Source organism: Leopardus geoffroyi, chromosome D1 (genome assembly GCF_018350155.1).
Source record: "Leopardus geoffroyi isolate Oge1 chromosome D1, O.geoffroyi_Oge1_pat1.0, whole genome shotgun sequence".
NCBI classification, from domain to species: Eukaryota; Metazoa; Chordata; class Mammalia; order Carnivora; family Felidae; genus Leopardus; species Leopardus geoffroyi.
In genome coordinates, this window is record NC_059329.1 from 104,875,803 (window position 1) to 104,898,739 (window position 22,937).

Sequence of the window (22,937 nt, forward strand, 5' to 3'; positions counted from 1 at the left end):
CCACTCCAGAATGATTACCACCCATTGCTTATGACCCTCCAGTCCGAACCACCTTAAAGAATAGAGAGTGAGAAGGAGAAATAGAGAAGAGAGGAGGGAGGGAGGAGGAGAGGGAGGAGAACAGAGAGAGGGACAGAGGGAGGGAGAGATGGAGGGAAGATAGGAATTAACTCAGATTTGGCAGGAGTGCTGCCTTCTTTCATCACTAGATGAAGGCAAACAATTGCTTAGTTACAGCCCTGACTCCCTAATGAGATAAAGCGATGCACAAGGAAACTAAAAAGCAATAAAAAAAAAAAAAAATCCAACAACATGAACATAGGGGTTGTATAGGTGGAGGCAAGGGGTACGAAACCTTTGGGCAAAAATTCCTTTCCCAAATGTTCACACTTTCCTGGCCACCGGCTTCTTCCATCCCTCACTTGATCTACCCCTAGCACAGCTCCAGGCCAGACTGAAGAGAGAGGCGACGCAAGAGAGCCAGAAAGATGGTGGGAAAAGTGAGTCTGTAGGTAAAAGTGCTACTTGAGTTTGTATCCCCAAACACGCAACTCTTGCCTCGAGCTTCTGGGTCTGTGCTCTACAATACCAAAGTATATTTTTTAGGCCATTTCTAGTAAATCCCACACGAGACATACGTGGTCCCACGAGGACCCTAAGTGCGGGCAAACGTGGACAACGCTTGCAGAGGGATACCTGCAATACTCCCGAGCAACCGGGCTTACTGATTCCTGAATCTCTCTGCTTGGATGACTTCTTCCCACCCACTCACTCCTAAAAGTGAAGTAAAAAGGTAAAAGTCCTAGCAGCCCATCTGTAGAGAGTTTCTAGAGCCCTTCTTGCCCTTGGGGACCCACCGTCCACACCTGCTCACAGGGTGGGGGCTGCAAAGTTCTTCTAATTAGGGGAGCGTAAAGTACGCCAGGCAGTCCCCTGGGATCCTTTTCGAGAAGTGAAACCTCGTGGTAAGGCAGAAACTTTTTTGTATATCCTTTGGCTCTGGCATGTGTGCATTAAACCAAAGTGATTGGGGCAAAGGCCAAGGTAGCAGAAGCCACTGATTTCCTGTCACCTGGTATCTATCAGAGGCCCCAGGCCTGCCCTATGTCACTCACCTCCTGTGTACGTGGGACACCAGCAGTGGAAGTGAACTCGGCAGCCAGCATCTGAGTCAGCCTTGCGACCTAAGGCCTCAGACACGCAGGTAAGCAACCAGTTTGCTTTGTTTAAGCGACTAAAAAGGGGGCGTCCGGGGGGCTCCGTCGGTTAAACGTCTAACTCTTGATTTCGGCTTCGGTCATGAGCTCACGGTTTGTGGGCTCCAGCCCCGCGTTGGACTCTGTGCTGGCGGTGTGGAGCCTGCTCGGGGTTCTCTCTCTCTGCCCCTCCTGCACACTCTCTTTGTCTCAAAATAAATAAAAACTTAAAAAAAAAAAAAAAAAAAGACTAAAAGGGAGTGACTTGTAAAGCATAGGATGGTTTTGGAGACTCAAGTTTCTCGTTCCCCGGTTGGGTTTTCTGACAGTGTCACAAGTTGAGGAGGGGTACCAGGCTTTGCTGCCCACCCGCTTTCTGAACCACTCCCTCCCTCAAGAAAGACGCTGGCCAGTGAACTGGGTGTCCCGAACAAAAGCAGCAGACTGTAGCACGTAGACGAGAGCGTGGTTACCAATCTGCTGGGCTCCAACCGGAGGTCCACCGCCTATAAGGTATCTACAGTGGTTCACTTCCACTGCTGGTGTCCCACGTACACAGGAGGTGAGTGACACAGGGCAGGCCTGGGGCCTCTGATAGATACAGGCAAGTCACCAAACCTCTACATCCCTGGTTTTACTCACCCACAAGATGGGGGTGACGGTTAACACTCGTTGCTTTACATAAGATTAAATGAGCTAAAATCCTAAGGTTCTTAGAACCACCTTGCACTGAAGAAGAAAATAATCAGCCGTGGTTATAATGAAAATATTTCCATTTCTCTTGCTTTGAATGATTTGGTCTCCAAAGATATGCTGCTAAATGTGAATACCCCAAATGTTGTTAAACCTTGCAGGCTAACATGTTCTGGAGGGGACTGGAGGATGGGGGGGGGGGGAGGGACATGAAACGGAGCGTCAGATCCTGCCTCAAATCCATCACAGAAGCCTGCAGTGAGAGTGGGCACTGCAGATGAGGAAGATCTAATGAAGGGCAACAAAGATGAGCTTTAGCCATGTCATAATTGTTTCCTGAACCAGTATATAATGTGACCGCCTTTCCCTGTTTTCCACAAAATGGCCTGATGTCACTGATCATCAGGTGAGGTGAAATGACCACCTTTTGGTCCAACATCCTGCGTGCTCACGTGGGAATCTTCGCTGAGGAAGTCGTTCGGTTTAACATCTATCGAGCTCGTAGTACATGGAAAGCAGGTTCTCCACGTAACCCTAGCAGGACAGCCCTTGGGGAACATACCCCCAGTTAGAGGAGAAAACAGCTGAGGACAAGTAAGGGATACAGAGAGCTGGGGCCTTTGAAGGAGCCCGTGCCGGGAACAGTCCCAAGGATGTGAATGTCTAATGGGGAGACCGTGAAGGGGGCAGGAGGGGAGCATTTCAAAGCGGAGAGGGAAGAGAGAGGAAGATACCTCCAGACCAGCGGTCCAGCGGGGAGCGGTGTGGTGTGGCTTCCGAATGGGACGCCGAGAGGCTCCGTGAAGGCCATGCGGTGGGGGGGCCAGGCGCAGGTTTTCCTACGAGGCCAAGACAGACTAGACAAAGAGCTGAAGCTCAGATCGAGCAGGACTTAAAGCAGTGATTCGGGGCCTGCTCTAGCCGCCCCTGTGGAGGATGGATTAGACGAGAGCAAGACTGAAGGCAGAAGAGTACGATTTTTGTGCTCAACCAACGGAGGAAGTGAGAAACTCGGGGTGACACTGGAGGTAGAAAATGGTCCGCATGCAAGAGAAAACACCTTACAGAGGAAGAAGCAGCAGGACTTGGGCCCTGACTGGGCGTGGAGGTGAAGGGGCTGGAGAGAACCGTGGCTCCAGCTCTTGGAACCTGGGTGCCAGAGGGACAGAAATAAAGCCATCTGAGTGCTCACGCCTGAGGAAAGGCCGCTGACTCTGCAGGGCAGTCCTTGCACAAAGTGGCCTCAGCCCAGTGGCTCTGCCCACCTGCTGCGAGGCCCCCAGAGGGGACGGGTGGGGAAGAAGTGGAGGAACAGAGTGGAGGGGCTCTGAAGACGCCGGGGATGACAGAGGGGGGCCTGGGCAGTGGCTGCTGGATGAAAGGAAGGGGCTTTGGGAATGGGGACGCTGCGGTACATCTCAGTCCTACAAAAGACACAGTTATCCTCTGAGCGTTTACTACATTATGAATTGCAAATTCTCCCACGTTCTCAGACAGTACTTTGAGTAGCGAGATCACAGACGTGGCAGGCCGCAGAGCTGGGACTAGCACTTTCTGTGGCACGCGAGTGCACACGGACTGAAGACACAAGACCCGCTTGCCCTGAGGGGCTGCCATCCTGGAGGAAGGAGGGGGGCTGGAGAGGGGCTGAGGAGCCCAGGCAGAGGGAATGGAAGTAAGAACATTCCTCCTCAGAGCTCAGCGCACAGGACCAGAAAGGGCAGAAACACAGAACTATTTTGAGTGGCAGGGGAGGAAGTGGAGGTAACGAAAGCTAGGCAGCTTTGAACTTCTCATTAAGTGATGTAATTACTGGACCTAAACAGTCATTATTCAAACCCAAACCCATACAGGCTGTGAGACTGTCTTGCAGTGGATGCACCCAGAAACAGTGGTGCCTTTGAAAAACCAGAAGAGATTTGCAGAAGTCGCTGTAATAGAGTGAGGCAGTGTCAGACAAACCGAGCCCTGAGGGTGATATAGTTTAGTGAGCACAAAATCCTGCTGTTACCACATTTTGGCCAATGTGCTCAGTCACCCCTGCGGATGTACGAACCGGGCTTTGAGCAGAGCTGTGTGCCGGGCACCGTTTTAAATCACCGTGAACAATTAAGAAACAACCACAGGGCAAAGCTGCAGGAATCTACAATATCCTTGGGAGTATGTGGTCTAATTTTATGTATTCCCATACAATGAAAATTTTCAGTTCCTGGTCGACAATGCCCTGGCATTGAAATATGTACATATTTTAGAAAGCTTATTTCCATACAAAATGATGGGTATGTTTGTGTCTATAAACTATTTTACAGTAATATGTGTTGAAGCCTTCAGAGGAGTACAGTTGCCATAATGAGACATCATTTTTTTAAGTTTATTTATTTATTTTGGGAGAGACAGAGAGTACAAATGGGAGAAGGGCAGAGAACGAAGGGGGGAAAGACAGAGGTTCCGCAGCAGGCTCCACACTGACGGCAGAGAACCCGATGAGGGGCTTGAACTCACGAACTGGGAGATGATGACCTGAGCTGAAGTCAGACGCTTAACCAACTGAGCCACCCAGGCACATTTTTACCAGTGAAATAAAACATTTCCCCCCAGTGGTCATTACTGCCATTAGCCATTACAGATACAGCCGCAGCAGAACTTGCTTATGTTAAGAGGTTTATCTCACCAGTAACAGTGACACAGCCTCAGGCAGCTGAAAAATAAGGAGAAATTCAAACCACACTAGTCCCATCATTTCCTTCTGTCCAGATAATTGATGACCTTTGCTCTTTAAGTTGTCCTCGCTAAAATGAGCCCCCTGGAGAGGAATTGGTGACTCCCAGCCCATTCCCTTCCTACAAATGGGGAAACGAACCAACCCCTCTGCACCTGCATTCCACACCTGCAAAAAAAGACAAGATGCCTTCTGGGTAAGACAGGTGTTGGGCGACCTGGAACTAAATGTGCGGTAACCCCGGCACATAGAGGATGCTCCATAAACAACTACACGACATGGTCTGGCTGTGGGGCCGCAGAGAGAGCACTGGCCTCAGAGCCGCGGTGACTGCCTTCTGGTCGGCTCTGTCACCAGGTGCAAGGTCTGTGACGAGGCGCGGCCCATCCCTGGGCCACAGTTTCCTCATTTATCAAATGGCCACAATGGTTTCTGAGCTTCTGACCAGCTCCCAAAGTTCTGCCTCCTGGCCAGAATCAATCTGGAGGCTCCTTAGAGGCCTACCTTAGTACACTCCTTTTTGTCAGTCATCTTGTTGGGTGTGGTTTGTGGTGCAAAGCACCGAGACCTCCAAGACCGCATGACATCTGGTAATCGGCAGGTGGGGTGAAATCGAGTGCAGAGCACCCAGCCGAAGTCTCCTCTGTCCTCCTGACAGGGAGTCTGTTTTCAATTGCTTTATAGTAGTCATCCAAATGTCACATCCACCCGAAGTAGGGAGAGGTTCATAAGTGAAAGGCTGAACCCCTGGCCTGCACGGGGGACAAAGCAGCCATAGATGCCTCGTTGGAGAGGTCCAAGCCCTCACTTTCGATCTCCAGTAGTCACGTAACTGGGAACAAGGGACTAACTATTCTGTGCCCTTGCCACCTTTTCTACAAAATGAAAGCAACAGTTCATCCCTTGTCTACTCTGTGAGGCTTCAATGAACTGAGGATGCGAAATCTCTTTGTAACCACACACTGGGTGCAAACGTAAGGCCTGGGTGACTCCCAAGGACCTGTGGGGTCCGGACCAGTGCTGGGCTTGGTGTGACTTCAGTACGATAAGCAAGCTGGATAGACAGTCTTTGTCTCCAAGGCTCCTTACGTGACTGACAGCCAACAAGGACGAGACCAAAGGTGCATCTCTAAGGAGAGTTCCAGGGCCCAGGAAAGACCCGATAGAATTCACATAAGTAGCTGATGCAAACATAAATCCCAAGACGAAGCACAAGATGAAGAAAACTGGGCAGTCTTAAAACATGAGAGCTGGAAAGGGTCTCGGTAATAATCACCGTCTAACTTCAGAAGTGAATAAAGCATGAATTCTAAGAACAAACACCACTTGCTCCTCTCTCCCCACGTGGGAGGCATTTTCACGTCTGAACCTCTTTCTCACAACAGGTCTGTGACAGGGACGTTGGTCTCATTGTTCCAACGGGGAAAAATACAGAAACTAATGCCTACAGAGGTAATAATAGTAAAAACAAGAAGAGCGACAAAAACAGGCACTAATTATTCAGACATGGGTGCTTTACATACATTTATTTCCTTAGTAATATCAAGAAACTATTCAATCCAGGCCCCATTTAGATACTGAACAAGACAGATAAGGTCTCTGCTTTGAAGGAATTTATATTCTAGTGGGAAGAGACTGACCGTAAACAAGCAAGCAGATAATCAAGGTAATTCCCTGCAGTGATATGGGCCACGTACACAAATAAAACGGGTGCTGTGAAAAAGACTGCGCTGTGGACCGAGGATTTGGGGAAGGCTTTTCTGAGAGGCTGACATTTGAGATATACCTAAATGAAGACACCAGCCCCACACAGCTCATCAGTCCATTTGAGTCTTACAGAAACCCTAGACCATAAGACAAGAATTATTATTCCCATCTTACAGCTGAAAAGCATAAGGCCCAGAGTTTAAAGAATTTTCCTGTAGTTTCACCGCAAACAGAATTTGATTTAAACCTAGGCAACCCGTGTCAGGAGGCCACAGTCTTACATACAACCTCTGAGAACCTCCTTAAAGTGATTACTCAAGGTTGCAGAGTTGGTGGTAAAGGAAGACTAGAATCGGCCTCTGCTGACTAAGGACGGTCCTCATCTGACTCTCCCTCTCTCTCTCCTTTTAACATTTTTAAGTTAAAGAGACATTATGTTAAATTTAATGTTTTAAAATGTTTTAAATTTAATGTTATGTTAGATTTAATGTTAAAGAGAGAGAGACAGAGACAGAGCACGAGTGGGGGAGGGGCAGAGAGGGGCTCGAACTCGTGAACCGCGAGATCATGACCTGAGCCGAAGTCAGACACTTATCTCTCATGATGCCTCTGGCCCATCACAATGGACAAAGGCAGAGAAGCAAAAGGACAAGGAAAAGTCAATACAAAATACACTTTCCAACATGAGAGCGTAAGAAAAGCATTCAGGGATGAGAAACAAACAGGACATGTGGACACGTGAGCATGGTGTTCTCTTCCATGATAAAGTATGCCCCAAACATTGTTGTCAAGAATACCGGCAGGATTTCCAGGGGCCCAATGTCCTTGCCTGAGATGCTAGAACATAGTAGTAGGCTTTGCCTCAGACCCAAAGCCACTGGGAAAAGTCCATGTCTATCCTCAACGACACTCACGGAGAGAATAAAGGGAAAAGTATGTCAATGCATGAGACAAAAGACCGCTGAAAATCCTATTCTCTCCCCCCCCCCGCCGTTTTATTATTTATTTTTAGGAGTTCTAAGGGTGAAATGGCGACACCCAGAAATTCAATGAGTGGAACTCTCCCAGCAGATGCTATGAAAGGTCCGACTGCCATGAATCCTGTTCAAAAAATAATTCCCAAAAAGATGCCTTCGGTGGTGGGCCCTACACAAAACTTCTTCATGAAGGAATCTAAGCCACTGGGGGTAAGTCAACTGTGCCCCGTTCCATATCGGCGAGACTCTCTGGCCTAGACAAGCAGAGGCTATAGGCCAGGTACAGGATGCAATCCAACGTGAGGTGTCCTTTATGTCGGACACAGCGTGCCAATTCAGGGATGTACAGAGAAGTTGTCACGGTGATCTTATGTCTCCTTTTGATTTTGCGGTCTGCATATTTAGGGGTCTCCCATCCCAGTTTGTCACCAGCATCCCAGACATATCTGTCTTGGAAATGCCCCAGGTGGTGAGGAAAGCAGATCGCAACAAGACAAAGATCTTGGCACCTTCCCCACTTCCTTTAGGCGTTTTACACAGCCCCGGGTCCGGAATCAGGGCTTCCAGCCTTTGCTTTCTGACTTGATGATGACTTGAGTTCCTCATCAGACCCCTACTTCTCTCTCCAGGCTGTCCAGATTATGAACGGGCTCTTCCACATGGCCCTAGGTGGCCTCCTGATGATCCACATGGAGGTCTATGCACCCATCTGTATGACTGTGTGGTACCCTCTCTGGGGAGGTATTCTGGTGAGTAACAACTAACAGCCCTTTGGGCAGTGATGCAGACAAAAAGGTTGAAAAGCTCCACAATAGCATGCTAGATTATTTCTGTGATGAGGCAAGTATGTGGCTGAGAAATAGGTTATCAGGTGACAGTAATTTAGTGGAAGGAGAGGTTGACGGAACCGAGTATGAATCTCCCTGAGTCAGTGGTCACACTTCATGTAAATTCAGAAAGAGGTGCCCTGCATGGATCTACACAGGGAAGGAAGACCGTTCAAAGCAGGACTCTCCAAAGTCAATGTGGAGAGGGGTGAGAAGGGCACTAAACATTCGGACTGTGCGGCAGGGTGTTTCCAGAAGCAGGAAGGAGCAGGCGCATACCATTTCCTCCCACCTATTCCTTCTTCCTACAATTCTCTTTAGCTACTATCTCAGGTGGTGAAATCAGTCCCATCCCAAATGAATCTCCTTTGGCTGACCAGCAGAGCAGCAATCTGTCATGAGCAATCCTCATGACTGTTTCGTGTACATGTTTTCTAGCCGTGTCTGGGTGTGGTACAGCAGAGTCATGTTTATATCCCCATTAGACTTTCACAGTTACTACCAGAAAGATACGCCCAGGACTGAGATTTTCAAAACAAAGAGAGATGGATGAAAGCAAGCGTCCCCTCCATTTCATAGCTTGAACAAGGAAGATGGGAAATGATCACCATCAATTCCTGTAGCAGCAAACATTTTAATGGCGTGTGCCCGTGGCACTCAGGCCACCTTGATTCATTCTTCCCTGGCATCACAATCAGTGAAATCACTGTGAACTCCAAAGAGAAATTCCACAAACTTAGAAAAGAGAGAAACTAAAAATGAAGCTTTTAAATTCACAGTGTTAGTATTCGTTGGCACAAAAACTTGTGTTCTGCCTCTGGTCTTACTATATTCCTGGTCGCAGCTCCCCAGTTAGTTGCATAAAAGGCATCAGCTGAATATAGCTGAGCATGCAAAAAGGAGAACTATGACTGCTGAAAAATGAATGAATACTGCAAAAATGGCTGGACAGTTTGGTGAAAGTGGTTGGAAATGTGGATAGCTTTTTAACAACCAGTTCTCCATGTTAAAAGCCATCTCCCTCTCTGCCTCCCTCCCTGTCTGCCTCCTCTCCCATCTATCCCATACCTTCCCCACCCACCACCTCTCTTTTCACAGTATATCATTTCTGGATCACTCCTGGTAGCAGCGGAGAAAAACCCCAGGAAAAGTTTGGCAAGTAACCGTATGTCCTTCTTCCCCACGCATCCGAGAAATGCCTACTTTCTCAGTTGAAAACAAAAACCCTTACACACCTTTGGAATCACAGTAGCACTGAGTTCTCTTTCAACCCCAAAAGGCAAAAGATTCTCTAGAAAGCTATTGTGATTTTATTCATGAAAAACTTGGAAATGAGGCCTACCTGAATTATGTCCGCAGAAACAGAATTAAAGGCAGACCAAAGAACAGCCACATGCTTATGGTCTTATGAATGTTAAATGTGTGAGACTAACAGGTCTCCTTGAAAGCCGTGTACTTTCTCTCAGACCACCGTTTAGGAAAACTCTAATCAATACCACGATAAACTCAATCCTCGTTAACTTTGAGCAAGTCAGTTTGCCCCTCCGTTCCTCTATAAAATGGTGCTACCATATGGTCATGAGTATGTAATGGAGTAACATACATGCAGGTGCTTCAGAGGCTATATAAGGAGCTACAGAGGGTCTTGTCCTATAACCCTCCCAACACACTTACATCCAGGTCATGAGCTTACCAGCAAGTTTCCTCCCCCAAGTTTTTTATACTTACTAATAAGCTATTACTGACTTGTGGCACTTCCAAAGCCAGGGACGGATGGAGTGGATTGAAATGGCTCCTCTCAAGAGGTGGTCTTGCTAAACTCAGGTTTTGAAGAAAAAAAAAATATTTAGGAAGATCAAGTTGTTTTTATTTTCCAGATACAGCAAGTCCTACTGACTTGCAATCTGTAGGTCCTATAGCCAGGGATGAACTATATAGGTCTTAAAATAACCATCAATAATCCCATACTATTATGGTACCTGTCACTTATATTTTCCTGGTTTGACCTTCTATCATCCCGGCAGGTAGAACTCATTCTGACACCCTTCACCGGTGCTACCCCGAGGCATCGGCCCTAATTATGTTTTGGAAGATGGCAGACTGAGGCTGATTGCAACCCATGTCAATAGGGAGTAGGTGGTGGTGTTCTTGCTACTGTTAGTTTCCACTTGATGGTAGAGACCCAGAGGGCTCTATCTGCGCTTTCCCTCCCTACACCCACTTCATGGTGATGCAAGAACCTCCTTCCCTTTCTTCCCTCTACCTTCTAAGGCAGACATATATAAGCTGAAGACTATTTATCTTCACTTAGCCAGTATTTACCGAATGCAACCAGCGTGGTGGTAGGGGCAGTGAAAGGAACTGCAAGGATGCAAAATAGAAGAATTTAGGAGTATTCCTAAAATTTTCTCTTGATAAACTGATTGGATGTGACAGGGTAAAATGAGATGAGGAAGACTGGGGAAGGAACAGGAATGAGAGATGAAGGTTTTCATTTTACGGTGACAAGGACATTAAAAACCACTGAGAGAAGTGTGGCTTAGGATGATTTGGGTGCAGTGCCTTTATGAATGGGAGGAATGGGATCTGGAATTCCTTCCTACCTTGTATTCTCCAAATGAAATCAAACCCCATTAACATGTCTTTATGTCTCCGTTTCAGGTCAAAGGGAAAATGATAATGAACTCACTGAGCCTCTTTGCTGCTATTTCTGGAATGATTCTTTTGATCATGGACATATTTAATATTGCAATTTCCCATTTTTTTAAAATGGAGAATCTGAATCTTCTTAAAAGTCCCAAGCCATATATTGACATCCACACCTGTCAACCGGAGAGTAAGCCCTCTGAGAAAAACTCTCTGTCTATAAAATATTGTGACAGCATACGATCTGTTTTCTTGGTAAGTGTGAGACTGGATTTCTTCTCAGGAAAGAAGTCTGGCATTTTTATTACGAGTGCCAACTCTGGATCCAGACTGGCTACATCTGCTACTTACTGCCTATCTGGCTTCGGGGCAAGAATTTTAACCACATTCTGCCTCAGTTTCTTCAACTGTAAAATGGGGAAAGTACCAGTACTCACCTCACAGGGCTGTTTTGAGCAGTAAGTTAACATATACAAAAACATTTAGAACTGGTACACAGAAGGTGCTACGTGTTTGTTTAACATTTTTATATTAGTATCGGTTAACATTTATTAGCATGATTAAGGTGAACATTGAAGAAGCACCTAAGTTCTATGAACACCTTTTGCCTCAGTGAATTTTTAGTGGAGACTCTGAAGGGGAAAAATGCATCTCCCGAGTGTAGACAGGTTTCCTTGGTTGTGATACCATAACACCTAAAGCTGGATACAACTTAATTTGGGAGTCACTGATTAATTTTTCCTACATAGAATTGATTCTTCAACTAATTGCTGCTACCTTATTTCCTATCAGCAACATGCATTAACCGTCTGTGAAGGCAGCTGTGCTAAGGGTCGGGGTTATGAAGATAACTAGTAGTGTTTACAGTTGGTCATTACTCACCTATAGAATTCATCTTCTAAAGAACCCATCTTCTACAGAACTGATCTTTTAATCATTTAATTGTAGCCAAGAGTCATTTACTGAGTACCAACCATATTCTTTAAGCTGTTATCACATTCTTGCCTTCACTTTTTCTGTCGTTCCTCAGAGCATTTTTGCCGTGATGGTGGTCTTTACCTTATTCCAGAAACTTGTGACAGCTGGCATTGTTGAGAGTGAATGGAAAAAACTGTGCTCCAAACCTAAAGCTGTGAGTAGTAGCCATCCTGTCCACTAAGCCCCTCTAGGAAATCACGTCTACAAAAACTCATTTCTGGAGAATGTAATCTGACGTAACTTTGAGACTAGGAGCTTCATGAAAAATGGTCTTGGCAGATTTCTGGAAAGCAGAGAATACCAATAATGAGGAAAAAGTGTCTTGAAATTTGAAGCCAGTCTAAAGGTTAGACAGAGGATACAGCCCTGCAGTACGTGTGCTCACGAGCCTTCAGCTCTGCCCCGCTCCAGGCGTCCATCTTGATTTCGTGATCCCACATGTAACGTGTGGAAGCCGGACAGGCTGATGAAAGCACTGGTTCGTCCACTTCATTTCCCAGCATTCCCCTCCCCACCCCGCCCCGCCGCCACCCTTTCATCAGATCCCACTTCCAAAACTATGGGTCAAAGAGGCTCCACAATTGGGAGATACGAATATCCCCGTGACAGAGCTGTATCAACTGCTTCAGAGCCACAGAATGTTAGATTCACGATACAACCGAGAGACTGTCACAAGTCCTTCATTTGGCAGATGAGAAAAACAGGACTAGAGAGAAAATTACCTTCCCAAGGTTATAGGCAATAAAAGGCAAATCAAAACTCGAATCTAAATTCGCCCATTACTGCAGCGTTCTTTCCCAAAATACTGTGTGATCATTCCAGGCAAAGTGGCAAATATCTGCTGATCTTGCAGATGAGCTTTGATGGGTGATTTGGTGAGGATCTGGGCACGTGGGAAATCAGTCCCGGTATCTGGAGGCATATAGGAAAAAGCATAAACGACACAGAAAACAGGAGGTCTTTGATAGACATTCACAGACACTGCTGACAAATGCACCAAAAGTAAAGGTCTAGAAACGCTTGTTTAATTTTGTATTCCAGGATGTAGTTGTCCTGTTAGCTGCCGAAGACAAAAAAGAACAGCTAATTGAAATAACAGAAGAAGCGGTCGAGCTGACTGAAGTATCTTCCCAACCAAAGAACGAAGAAGACATTGAAATCATTCCAGTCCAAGAAGAGGAGGAGGAAACGGAAATGAACTTTCCGGAACCTCCTCAAGACCAGGAACCTTCACCGATAGAAAACGATAGCATTCCTTAAACTATTCTTTTTCTGTCTTCTGTTTCCTTTTCTTAGGCATTAGTGTTCACAGCTTCCAAGAGACGTATTCACCCTCATTTCCTGAGGCCCTCTGCAGGCACCCTCCACATGTCTCTCTGGCCTTCGCACGGAGTGACCACAGCTCACTGGCACTCGCTCGCGCTCGCTCGCTCTCTCACGCAGAGAATCCAGCCATGGCAGGCGACTATGTCGGCACGTTTCCTGTCTGGGGCAGCTTACTGAAATTCAAACAAGGCAGAGCAAGGGCTGCACCTCGGCAGTGCTCACCGGCCTCCTTCCCGGGCGAGGCTTTGCAGTAGCGGTCGGAGTAGAGGTTCCACCTCGTCCCTCTGCAACAGAGAGACTCTGCCCCTGATGAAAAAGATAAACCACTGTGCAGGCCATCCCTACACTTCCTTTAATTCCTTCCACATCTACGTATGTTGTGGGGTCCCTTGTGCACCACTGTCCTAAAGAGAGTAAAAGGTAATGGTAGGGAGGTGAGATAAGGAACTACTCCAGCTATCTTTCTACGGGGCTGACACTGTGGTACACTCTTCGAGTGCCTACACCCCACCAGGGAACTTCTTAGTGGCCAACACCCAGCTCTTTCTTCATACAAACAGCGCAGCTTATAAATGGGCATGTCTGTATCTGTCTTAACTTTCCCTAACTCCTGCTCTAGGCTCTTGGTTGCACTGTCTACCTACTTTCAGCCTTTAGGCAAGAGAAGAAAGAATCAAAGAAGATGCCATAATGAGTACCCACATCTTAAATGATAATCAACGGTTGTATTTGTAGACTAATTTCCATTTCACAGAGTAGTTTATCAAATAACTAGATTTGATCTTCCATCATCAAGAAAAAAAAAATCCCTATCCATATTTTACAAATGATTCAAAGAGGCTAAGTAACTTAAAAATAAGTAAAGGTAATTTGCTAATGGTCACAGCTAGTAATTTTGAGAGCCTTCTTTTGTACCCATATCTTCCTACTCTAACCCTAAAATGTTTTAAATAACCAAACAGCCTGTATAAACTACCTGAGCAAAGTCAACAGGTTTTAATAAGCACCTACTCTCTGATTAGCATAAAATAGGTGTTCGGAGAGACACAGAAGAGTCAGAAATCAAGTTTTGCTTCTCAGGGATAAAAAACACAGACATTCACAACATTTGGAAAACTACTCACATCATTAATATATACTTGGTTGTTAGGTTACATAATGCAGACACTAAGTACTATGGACATTCTCAAAACAGATCATGTTTGAAAATAATGTAATTAGTTACAATGCCAAATCTCAGGTAATAGCTACCCTACTTCTCAATTCCTGTTCATATTCAGAGATACTAGTACCCTACATAGGAAGAATGTTTATACCCTATCAATTACATTTGGGCATTTTCTATATGATAAACCCTGCCAGATTCTGGCAGGTCAACAGTCAAAGTAATTTCCATGCCTTGTGATATTTCTACTTTGTTAGGGACCACCGAGAGAAGATCTTTCCTGTGCTTAGAAAAAAAAAAAAAAAGAGAGAGAGATGAAACATCTCTATATGTAAAGTCCTGAAAATTAGCCTTAAATAAATAAAACTATATTTGTGTTCTTGTCTGAAACAGATGATTCCAACACAGTGTTTTCCCAGTCTTCTCTATTCTTGTAACGTCAGACCACAAGGGAGGCTCCTATAGCCTTAAGTTTATATTCACATAATCCCAATACGGGTTTGAACTGTGGGATGTCACGACATCAGCTATGTATATCAGTGTATTCTTTTTTTTTTAATATTTATTTTTATTTTTGAGAGAGAAAGAGAATGTGGGTGGGGGAGGAACAGACAGAGAGAGGGGGACAGAGGATCTGAAGCAGGCTCTGTGCTGACAGCAGCAAGCCCAATGTGGGGCTCAAACTCATGAACTGTGAGATCATGACCCGAGCCAAAGTCCAACGCTCAATGGACTGAGCCACCCAGGTGCCCTCGGGTGTCAGTGTATTCTTACACACATGCATTCCCAAGGAAAATTTTCACAGAAGATTTAATAATCGAATAACTGATTTCTCACACTGAGCACTCCGGAATGTGCCTGAACTAGAGGAAAGGGAAGAGAGCAATGGCAGACCAAGGAAAAAACTAATGAGAAAATCTTCAAAGAAGATAAGCTCTGTCTTCTATCTTATTTTCTCCATTTCTGAAATATATGTGAGGATCCCTCTCCAAAACCATTGTGTCTTTAAAATTTTTATTTTATTTTCTTGGGGTGCCTGGGTGGCTCAGTCGCTTAAGCGTCCAACTCTTGGTTTTGTGAGTTTGAGACCCTCATCGGGCTCTGCGCAGCAGCATGGAGCCTGCTTGGGATTCTCTCTTTCCCTCTCTCTCTGCCCCTCTCCACTCATGCTGTCTCTGTCTCTCAAATAAATATATAAAGAAAAAAGTTTTAAAAAAATAAATTTTATTATATATATGTATTTTTGTTCAAGTATAATTAACGTAATGTTATATTAGTTATTTTATTCATTTTTATGATCTCAAACCATAATCAGTTTGTACTAACCTCACATAACTTCTTTTGAGACACCATTAATGTCTATTGTTAAAGAAGAATGAAAATCATTGCTATGACTTTTCTCTCCAATTATCCCTTTGGCAATTTGTTCCTAAGAGGGTGACTGACCATCCCAGTCTGTCTGGGACTGAGGGATTTCCTGAGATGCAGAACTTTCAGTGCTAAAACCTAAATAGAGGCAAACCAGGATGGTTGATCACTCCAGTTCATAGTAATACATAATTGTACCTGGCTGCAATCACTACATAATATAATGTTTTTTTATAATTAACATTATATCATAAATATTGTTCCTTATTGATACATAATTCTCATAAGCTAGTTAGTTGCAACTTAGTACTTCATTAATCAATATAACATAATATAACATAATTCAATATTCCTCTATAATTGAGTACTAAGGGCCTTTTTTTTTTTTTTTTTTTTTTTTTTTTTTTGCAAATCACTTTTGGAGCTGCAGAATGTGATTTTACACTTCAAACATTGACAAAGTCTGTAATGACATATGTTAAAAGCCAGGAAATTAATTTTACACTTTGGCAGGTAAACAGCCAAAGATCCAATACATATAAATGGTAGCTTCAGACTGAGCACGAGTTCATTTATGGATTTGATATGTTTTAAAAACCTAAAACATTGATGGGGAAGGTTCAAATCAGAAATTTTCCTACATTAAGTCTGCAGTGCTTTTTAACTTTTATTTATTTAAGTAATCTCTACACACAATGCAGGGCTCAAACTCACAACCCTGAGATCAAGAGTCGTGTGCTATTCTGACTGAGCAAGCCAGGTGCCCCAAGTCTAAAATTCTTAAACGGGTTTCCTTTAATTTAAAAGCTGGTTGTATGTTCTGAGCTAATGAGGACCAAGTAATATAAAATGAATATGGTAGGATCATATGGTGGCAAAATCAAAGCTAATTTCAGATTATTCTCTGGAGTTATGTTTGCTCTTCACTCATCACTTCCCTTCCTGACTTACTAGAAGAAACTTATTCGTGCCTCCTATGCATTCTTCTGCAAGAGAGAACAAAAATCCTAAAGCAATTCATTCATCCAAAAATATTTGTTGATCTCAGGCTTCTGATGAGCAAAAATAAGCAGAGATCCCTCCTCTTAGAGCCTCACTATCTGATTGGAGAAACAGACAGTAGCAAAATATCCACCAGGCACCTACTATGGGTAAGGAATACTGTAAAGTATAGAGGGGTATACCTAAAGATAAGAGAAGCTCCAAGTCCTCAAAACTTGTAGTGCTTAATTAGAGATGATTTAAAAGTGTACCTATTATAAGCAAACTCTCAACAAAGTTGGTATAGAAAATATGTACCTCCACATAGGGGCGCCTGGGTGGCTCAGTCGTTTAAGCGTCCGACTTCAGCTCAGGTCATGATCTCGCAGTCCGTGAGTTTGAGCCCCGCGTCGGGCTCTGAGCTGATGGCTCAGAGCCTGGAGCCTGCTTCCGATTCTGTGTCTCCCTCTCTCTCTGTCCCTCCCCCATTCATGCTGTCTCTCTCTCTGTCTCAAAAATAAATAAACGTTAAAAAAAATTTTTTTAAAATATGTACCTCCACATAATAGAGCATTTATGACAAACCCACAGCCAAAATCATACTCAGCAATGAAAAAAATGAAAGCTTTTCCTCTAAGATCAGGAATAAGTATGCCCAGTCTAATTACTTTTATTCAACAATGTATTAGAAGTCCTGGACATAGCAATTAGGCAAGAAAAAGAAATAAAGACATCTGTATTGGAAAGAAAGAAGTAAAACTGTCACTATTTGCAAACGACATGATACTATATATAGAAAACCTTAAAAATTCCACCAAAAACTCTTAAGCTAACAAATGAAATATGTAAAGTCAGAGGACACAAACTTACCATACAGAAATCGGTTGCATTTCTATACACTAATAATGAGCTACCAGAAAGAGAAATTAAGAAAATCCCATCTACAACTGCATCAAACAGAATAAAAGACCTAGGAATAAATTTAAATAAGGAATTAAAAGACCCGTACCTGAAAACTGTAAGACATTGACGAAAGAAATTTAAGATGACACAAATAAATGAAAAGATACACTGTGCTCATGATCTGGAAGAATTAATGTTGTTAAAAATGTCCATACTGGGGCGCCTGGGTGGCTCAGTCGGTTAAGCAACCGACTTCGGCTCAGGTCATGATCTCACAGTCCGTGAGTTCGAGCCCCGCGTCAGGCTCTGTGCTGACAGCTCAGAGCCTGGAGCCTGTTTCAGATTCTGTGTCTCCCTCTCTCTCTGACCCTCCCCTGTTCATGCTCTGTCTCTCTCTGTCTCAAAAATAAATAAAATTAAAAAAAAATTTAAAAATGTCCATACTACCCAAAGTAAACTATAGATTCAATGCAATCCCCATCAAAATACCAATGGCATTTTTCACAGAACTAGAACAGAGAATCCTAAAGTTAGTATGGAACCAAAAAAGACCCAAAATAGCCAAAGCAATCTTGAAAAAGAAAAACAAAGCTGGAGGTTATCACAGTCTTTGATTTCAAAGCTATAGTACAAAGCTATAGTAATCAAAGCTATAGTAATCAAAACAGTATGGTATTGGCACAAAACAGATATACATCAATGGAATCAGACAGATATACATCAATGGAATAGAATAGAAACCCCAGAAATAGACCTACACTTCTATGGTCTATATTCTTGTCCCATATCAAAAAAAAAATTTAATGGGCAGAGGACTTAAATAGACATTTTTCCAAAGAAGACATACAGGTGGACAACTGTCACATGGAAATATGCTCAACATCACTAATTATCAGAGAAATGCAAACGCAAACTACATCAGATATCATCTCACACAGATCAGATTGGCTATTGCCAAAACAGACAAAAAATAACAAGTGCTGGTGAGGATGTGGAGAAAAGGAAATCCTCATTCACTGCTGGTGGGAATGTAGACTGGTGCAGCCACTATGGAAAACAGTAAGGAGGTTTAATTTCCTCAAAAATTAAAAATAGAACTATAATACAACCCAGCAATTCCACTTCTGAGTATCCAAAGAAATAAAAAAATTTATTCAAATTTTCAAAGAGATATAGGCAAGTCCATATTCATTGAAACATTATTTATAACAGCCAAGATATAGAAGCAACCTAAGTGTCCACTGATAGATGGAGAAAGGTGTGTGTGTGTGTGTGTGTGTGTGTGTGTGTGTGTGTGTAATGGAATATTACTCAGCCATAAAAAATAATGAAATCTTGGGGCATGGGGTGCCTGGGTGGCTCAAGCAGTTTAGCGTCTGACTCTTGATTTTGGCTCAGGTCATGATCCCAGGGTCATGGTATTGAGTCCTGAGTAGAGCTCTGCACCAAACATGAAGCCTGCTTAAGATTCTGTCTTTCTCTCTGCCCCTCTCCCTCTCTCTCTTTCTCAAAAAAACAAAAAGAAACAAAGAAACAAAGAAAGACAAATACCACATGGTTTCGCTTATATGTGATTTCTAAAAGACAAAATGAATGAATAAACAAAACAGAAACAGACTCATAGCTACAGGAAACAAATTGGTGGTTGCCAGAGAGGAGGGATTGGGGGGGGGGGAGGGGTAGGCAAAATAGGCGAAGGGTATTAAGATATACAAACTTCCAGTTATAAAATAAATAAGCCATGGGGATGTAATTTGCATCACTGGGAATGGAATATAGTTAATAACACTGTAATAACTTTGTATCATGACAGATGGTAACTAGACTAATTTGGGATCATTTCAGAATGTATAAAAATACTTAATCACTATATGTATACCTGAAACTAATAGGATATTATATGCCAATTTTACTTCAATAAAAAATAAAATAAAGTAAAATTAAATTAAATTAAATTAAAATAAAATAAAATAAAATAAAATAAAATAAAATAAAATAAAAACTATTTTGTTGGGGTAAAAAAGATAACCAGCACAGGTTCAGGAAAATTCAATGGAAAAAGAATAATCTTTTCAATAAATTGTGGTGGAAAGACTGGTCAGCCACATGAAAATGAAATTGGACACTTACACCATGCACAAAATTAGGTCAACATGGATCAGAGTCCTAAACATAAGAGCCCAAACTAGAAAACTCTTAGAAGAAAACCTAGGTGGAAACTTCATGATATTAGATTAGGCAATGATGAAAAAATAAATTGGACATGACTGAAATTAAAAACTTATGTGCTTAAAATAAAACTTTTGTGCCACAAACATCACTATAAAGAAAGTAAAAATAGAATCCATCGAAGGGGAGAAAACATTTGTAAATCTTGTCTGATAAGAGTCTAGTATCCAAAAGTATCAAGAAAGCTTACAACTCAACAATTAAAAAGACAAATACCCAACTTAAGAAGTGGCAAAGGATCTCAATACATATTTCTCCAAGTGAAACATACAAATTGTCAATAGGCACATGAAAAGATGCCCAGCATCATTAGTCACTAGGGAAATGCAAATCGAAACCACAATGAGGACTACATCACACCCACGGGGGTGGCTATAAACAAAACGGAAGTAAGAAGTGTTGGTGAGTATTTGAAGAAACTGGAAACCTCATATAGTGCTAGTGGTAATAGAAAATGGTGTGACTTCTTTAAAAATGTCTTTGGCAGTTCTTCACAAAGAAAAACGTAAAGTTACTATAAGACCCAGTGGGCCACCCATAGTCTCAAGAGAACTGAAAACATACAATTACACAGAAACGTCTACACAAACGTTCTCAGGCGCATCATTCGTAACAGGCAAAAACCAGAAACAACGCAAATGTCTACCAACCAATGAACAAAGAAAACGTGGTGTATCCATATAATAAAACATTATTCAGCCATCAAAAGGAACAATGTACTGGTACATGCCACAACATGTACATGCCACAACATGGATGACACTTACAGACTTCACATTAAGTACAGGAAGCCAGATACAGAAGCCACAGATTTCTTATTCGATTTATACAAAATGCCCATGATAAGCAAATCTATGGAAACAGAGAGTAGATTAGCGGTTGCCAGAGGCTGGGAGGAGGGGGAAATGTAGAGTAACTCTCAGGTTTCCTTTGGAGGTGATGAAAATACTCTGGAATTGATAGTGGTGATGGTCATAAAACTTTGGGAATGCCATTTAAAAACACTTAAAACAGATGAGTTTTACCATGTGTGAATTGTATTCCAATAAAAATAATTTTAAGAGATAGAAGACAGCCAGGAAGGACTAAATAACAGTCAAATGCCCTAGTTCATAGCACAAAACAATTGCTCAATACTGTTACGGGATAGGACTGAGCTCTATGAAGGTTTAGCGCATCACAAGAAAATCTCATGGAATGGGAGGAATTTGAGTTGAACTGAGAATAGGTAGAAATTCTATAGTAAGAGAGTAAGGAACAAATACTCCAGGTAAGTGGGGCAATACCTATACAGGATGAAAACAGAAACATCCTAGTCGTGTTCAGAGGCAATAACAGAATCACCTAGATGGACTGTGGTTAAATTAGTGGGTAATTAGACTCAAGGCAGTAGAGAAAGGCCGGGGCCACACTGTGCAGAATCTTAAATGCCCACAGCATCCAGACTTGAATTCATAAGCATCAGGGAATCGCTGCAGATGTTTGAGTAGGAAAGCAAGGAATTATAATTAATAGTGTAGAAAATAAGAGAAACAACAGGAGTAAATAAGAACTAGTCCTGCATTAAGTAGAGAGAAGGGCGAGTGTTTAGAGATATTTAAAGTGTATTTAAAGATATTTGGGGGGGCGCCTGGGTGGCTCAGTCGGTTAAGCGTCCAACTTCGGCTCACGTCACGATCTCACACTCCGTGAGTTCGAGCCCCGCGTCAGGCTCTGGGCTGATGGCTCGGAGCCTGGAGCCTGCTTCCAGTTCTGTGTGTGTCTCTCTCTCTCTGCCCCTCCCCCGTTCATGCTCTGTCTCTCTCTGTCTCAAAAATAAATAAACGTTAAAAAAAATTTAAAAAATAAATAAATAAATATATTTGGGGGTAGACAGGACTTAATGGATGTGAAGGACTTTATTAGCTATAAAAGGGAAGTAATCAAAGATCTCTCTCAGCTTTGAGTTTGGATGATAGGGGTAGGAAGGGCATGAAATGGGGACAGGGCTAGTGGAGAGAGATGGGACACCGAGAAACCGGAAGCTTGGGAATTGGATCACGAGCTCAGACTGGGCTGGTTCTACAATTTCACACTGCAGACTGAAGGGTCATTCTGATATGCAAATACCTGCAAATACAAGTTTGAAAATCAGATGGGAGAACAGGATTGAAGATGGAATTGCACAAAAGATTCACTTACAAATTGACAGAGTTAATGAATGGGAAGCTCCCAGGAGAAGGTGACAGACACTTTGTAAGGAAGGCCCACGTTTAGCTGTTGTCGGAGAAAGTGAAATCAGTGAAGATGAAATTGAGGACGTCCAGGAAAGCAGGAGGGGGACTTAAGAGAGTGTCCTGTTTTGGAAGCTGAGGAAGGACAAGTGTCTCAAAGGGGAAGGAGGCAGCAGAGCAGTGTTGCCGGGAAGAATCCTAAGGAATGAGGACGAGTAGAGGCCACCGGGATCAGGAATTGGGAGGTCACTGGCAGCGTTAGGAGGGACAATTGTAGAAGACAGTCAGGAAAGACGACAGACTGCCATTCACTGAAAAACGGATGTGGCAGGAAAACACTGAACCTGTGAGAGGAGACTCTGCTTTGGGAAGTTTAGTCATGAAAGGAAGGAGAGAGATGATTCAGTGGTTTGAGTGACGAGCAGGGAAGGAATCACCCTGAACGGAAGACGGCCTAAAACCTGCAGGCACAGGTAAGCCTGAGGCTTCGTCCATTTAACGAGTCCAAATATCTGCTGAGCACCTACCATGTGTCCTGTTCTACGTGATGAGGCCGTAGGCAGTGAGCAGCACAGACAGATATCCCTGCCTTTGTGGGGTCTACTGCGTTCAGATGCATTGACCTGCTGTCCCTCGTGAGTGGTGAAGAGGACGCGGCAAAGCGGGGACGCTTGTGTTTACTCAAGAGCTGGGGTTCAGCTGTAGCACTCCCGGCTTACTCACAGAGGCTTTTACAACATCCTTGATCTTCACCAGTATGTTCTCGGCTTGGTTAGGAACGACCAACAGGGAAAGCAGTCAGACCAGATTTGTGGACCAGGTGAGAGGACGGTGGAGAGATGTCGCTGGCCCTAAAACGTCTAGAAGCTCTCCTAGTGTATATAACTGTGGCAGCATTTCTCAGCAGCTCCTGCGGTGAACGAGCTGCCGAGAGATCCGTCCACAGCTCTGTGCCTTCATCTTCGTAGGAAATGAAACTTGGCTGAAGTTACCCTTTTGCGTTCGCAGG

The 22,937-nt window shown here is 43.5% G+C and overlaps 2 protein-coding genes across 3 annotated transcripts in view; one reads left to right on the forward strand and one right to left on the reverse strand.

Annotated features, from left to right (window-relative positions):
* Positions 1–22,937, reverse strand: part of LOC123601759 (membrane-spanning 4-domains subfamily A member 4A-like) — a 172,149-nt gene extending 149,212 nt beyond the window's left edge. Inside the window, exon 1 of one of the 2 annotated variants that reach the window (XM_045485376.1) lies at positions 22,652–22,937. The gene's annotated coding sequence lies outside the window, so the exon portion shown is untranslated. Of the gene's footprint in view, positions 1–22,455 lie in introns of both variants that reach the window. The other variant, XM_045485375.1, reaches the window with a different exon arrangement.
* MS4A1 (membrane spanning 4-domains A1) lies at positions 1,016–14,624 on the forward strand. The gene is made up of 7 exons (XM_045485373.1): positions 1,016–1,204; positions 7,328–7,502; positions 7,922–8,041; positions 9,218–9,274; positions 10,781–11,020; positions 11,796–11,897; positions 12,785–14,624. Exons 2-7 carry the CDS (start codon positions 7,344–7,346, stop codon positions 13,001–13,003), a joined length of 897 nt encoding a protein of 298 aa, XP_045341329.1. The 5' UTR covers positions 1,016–1,204; positions 7,328–7,343; the 3' UTR covers positions 13,004–14,624.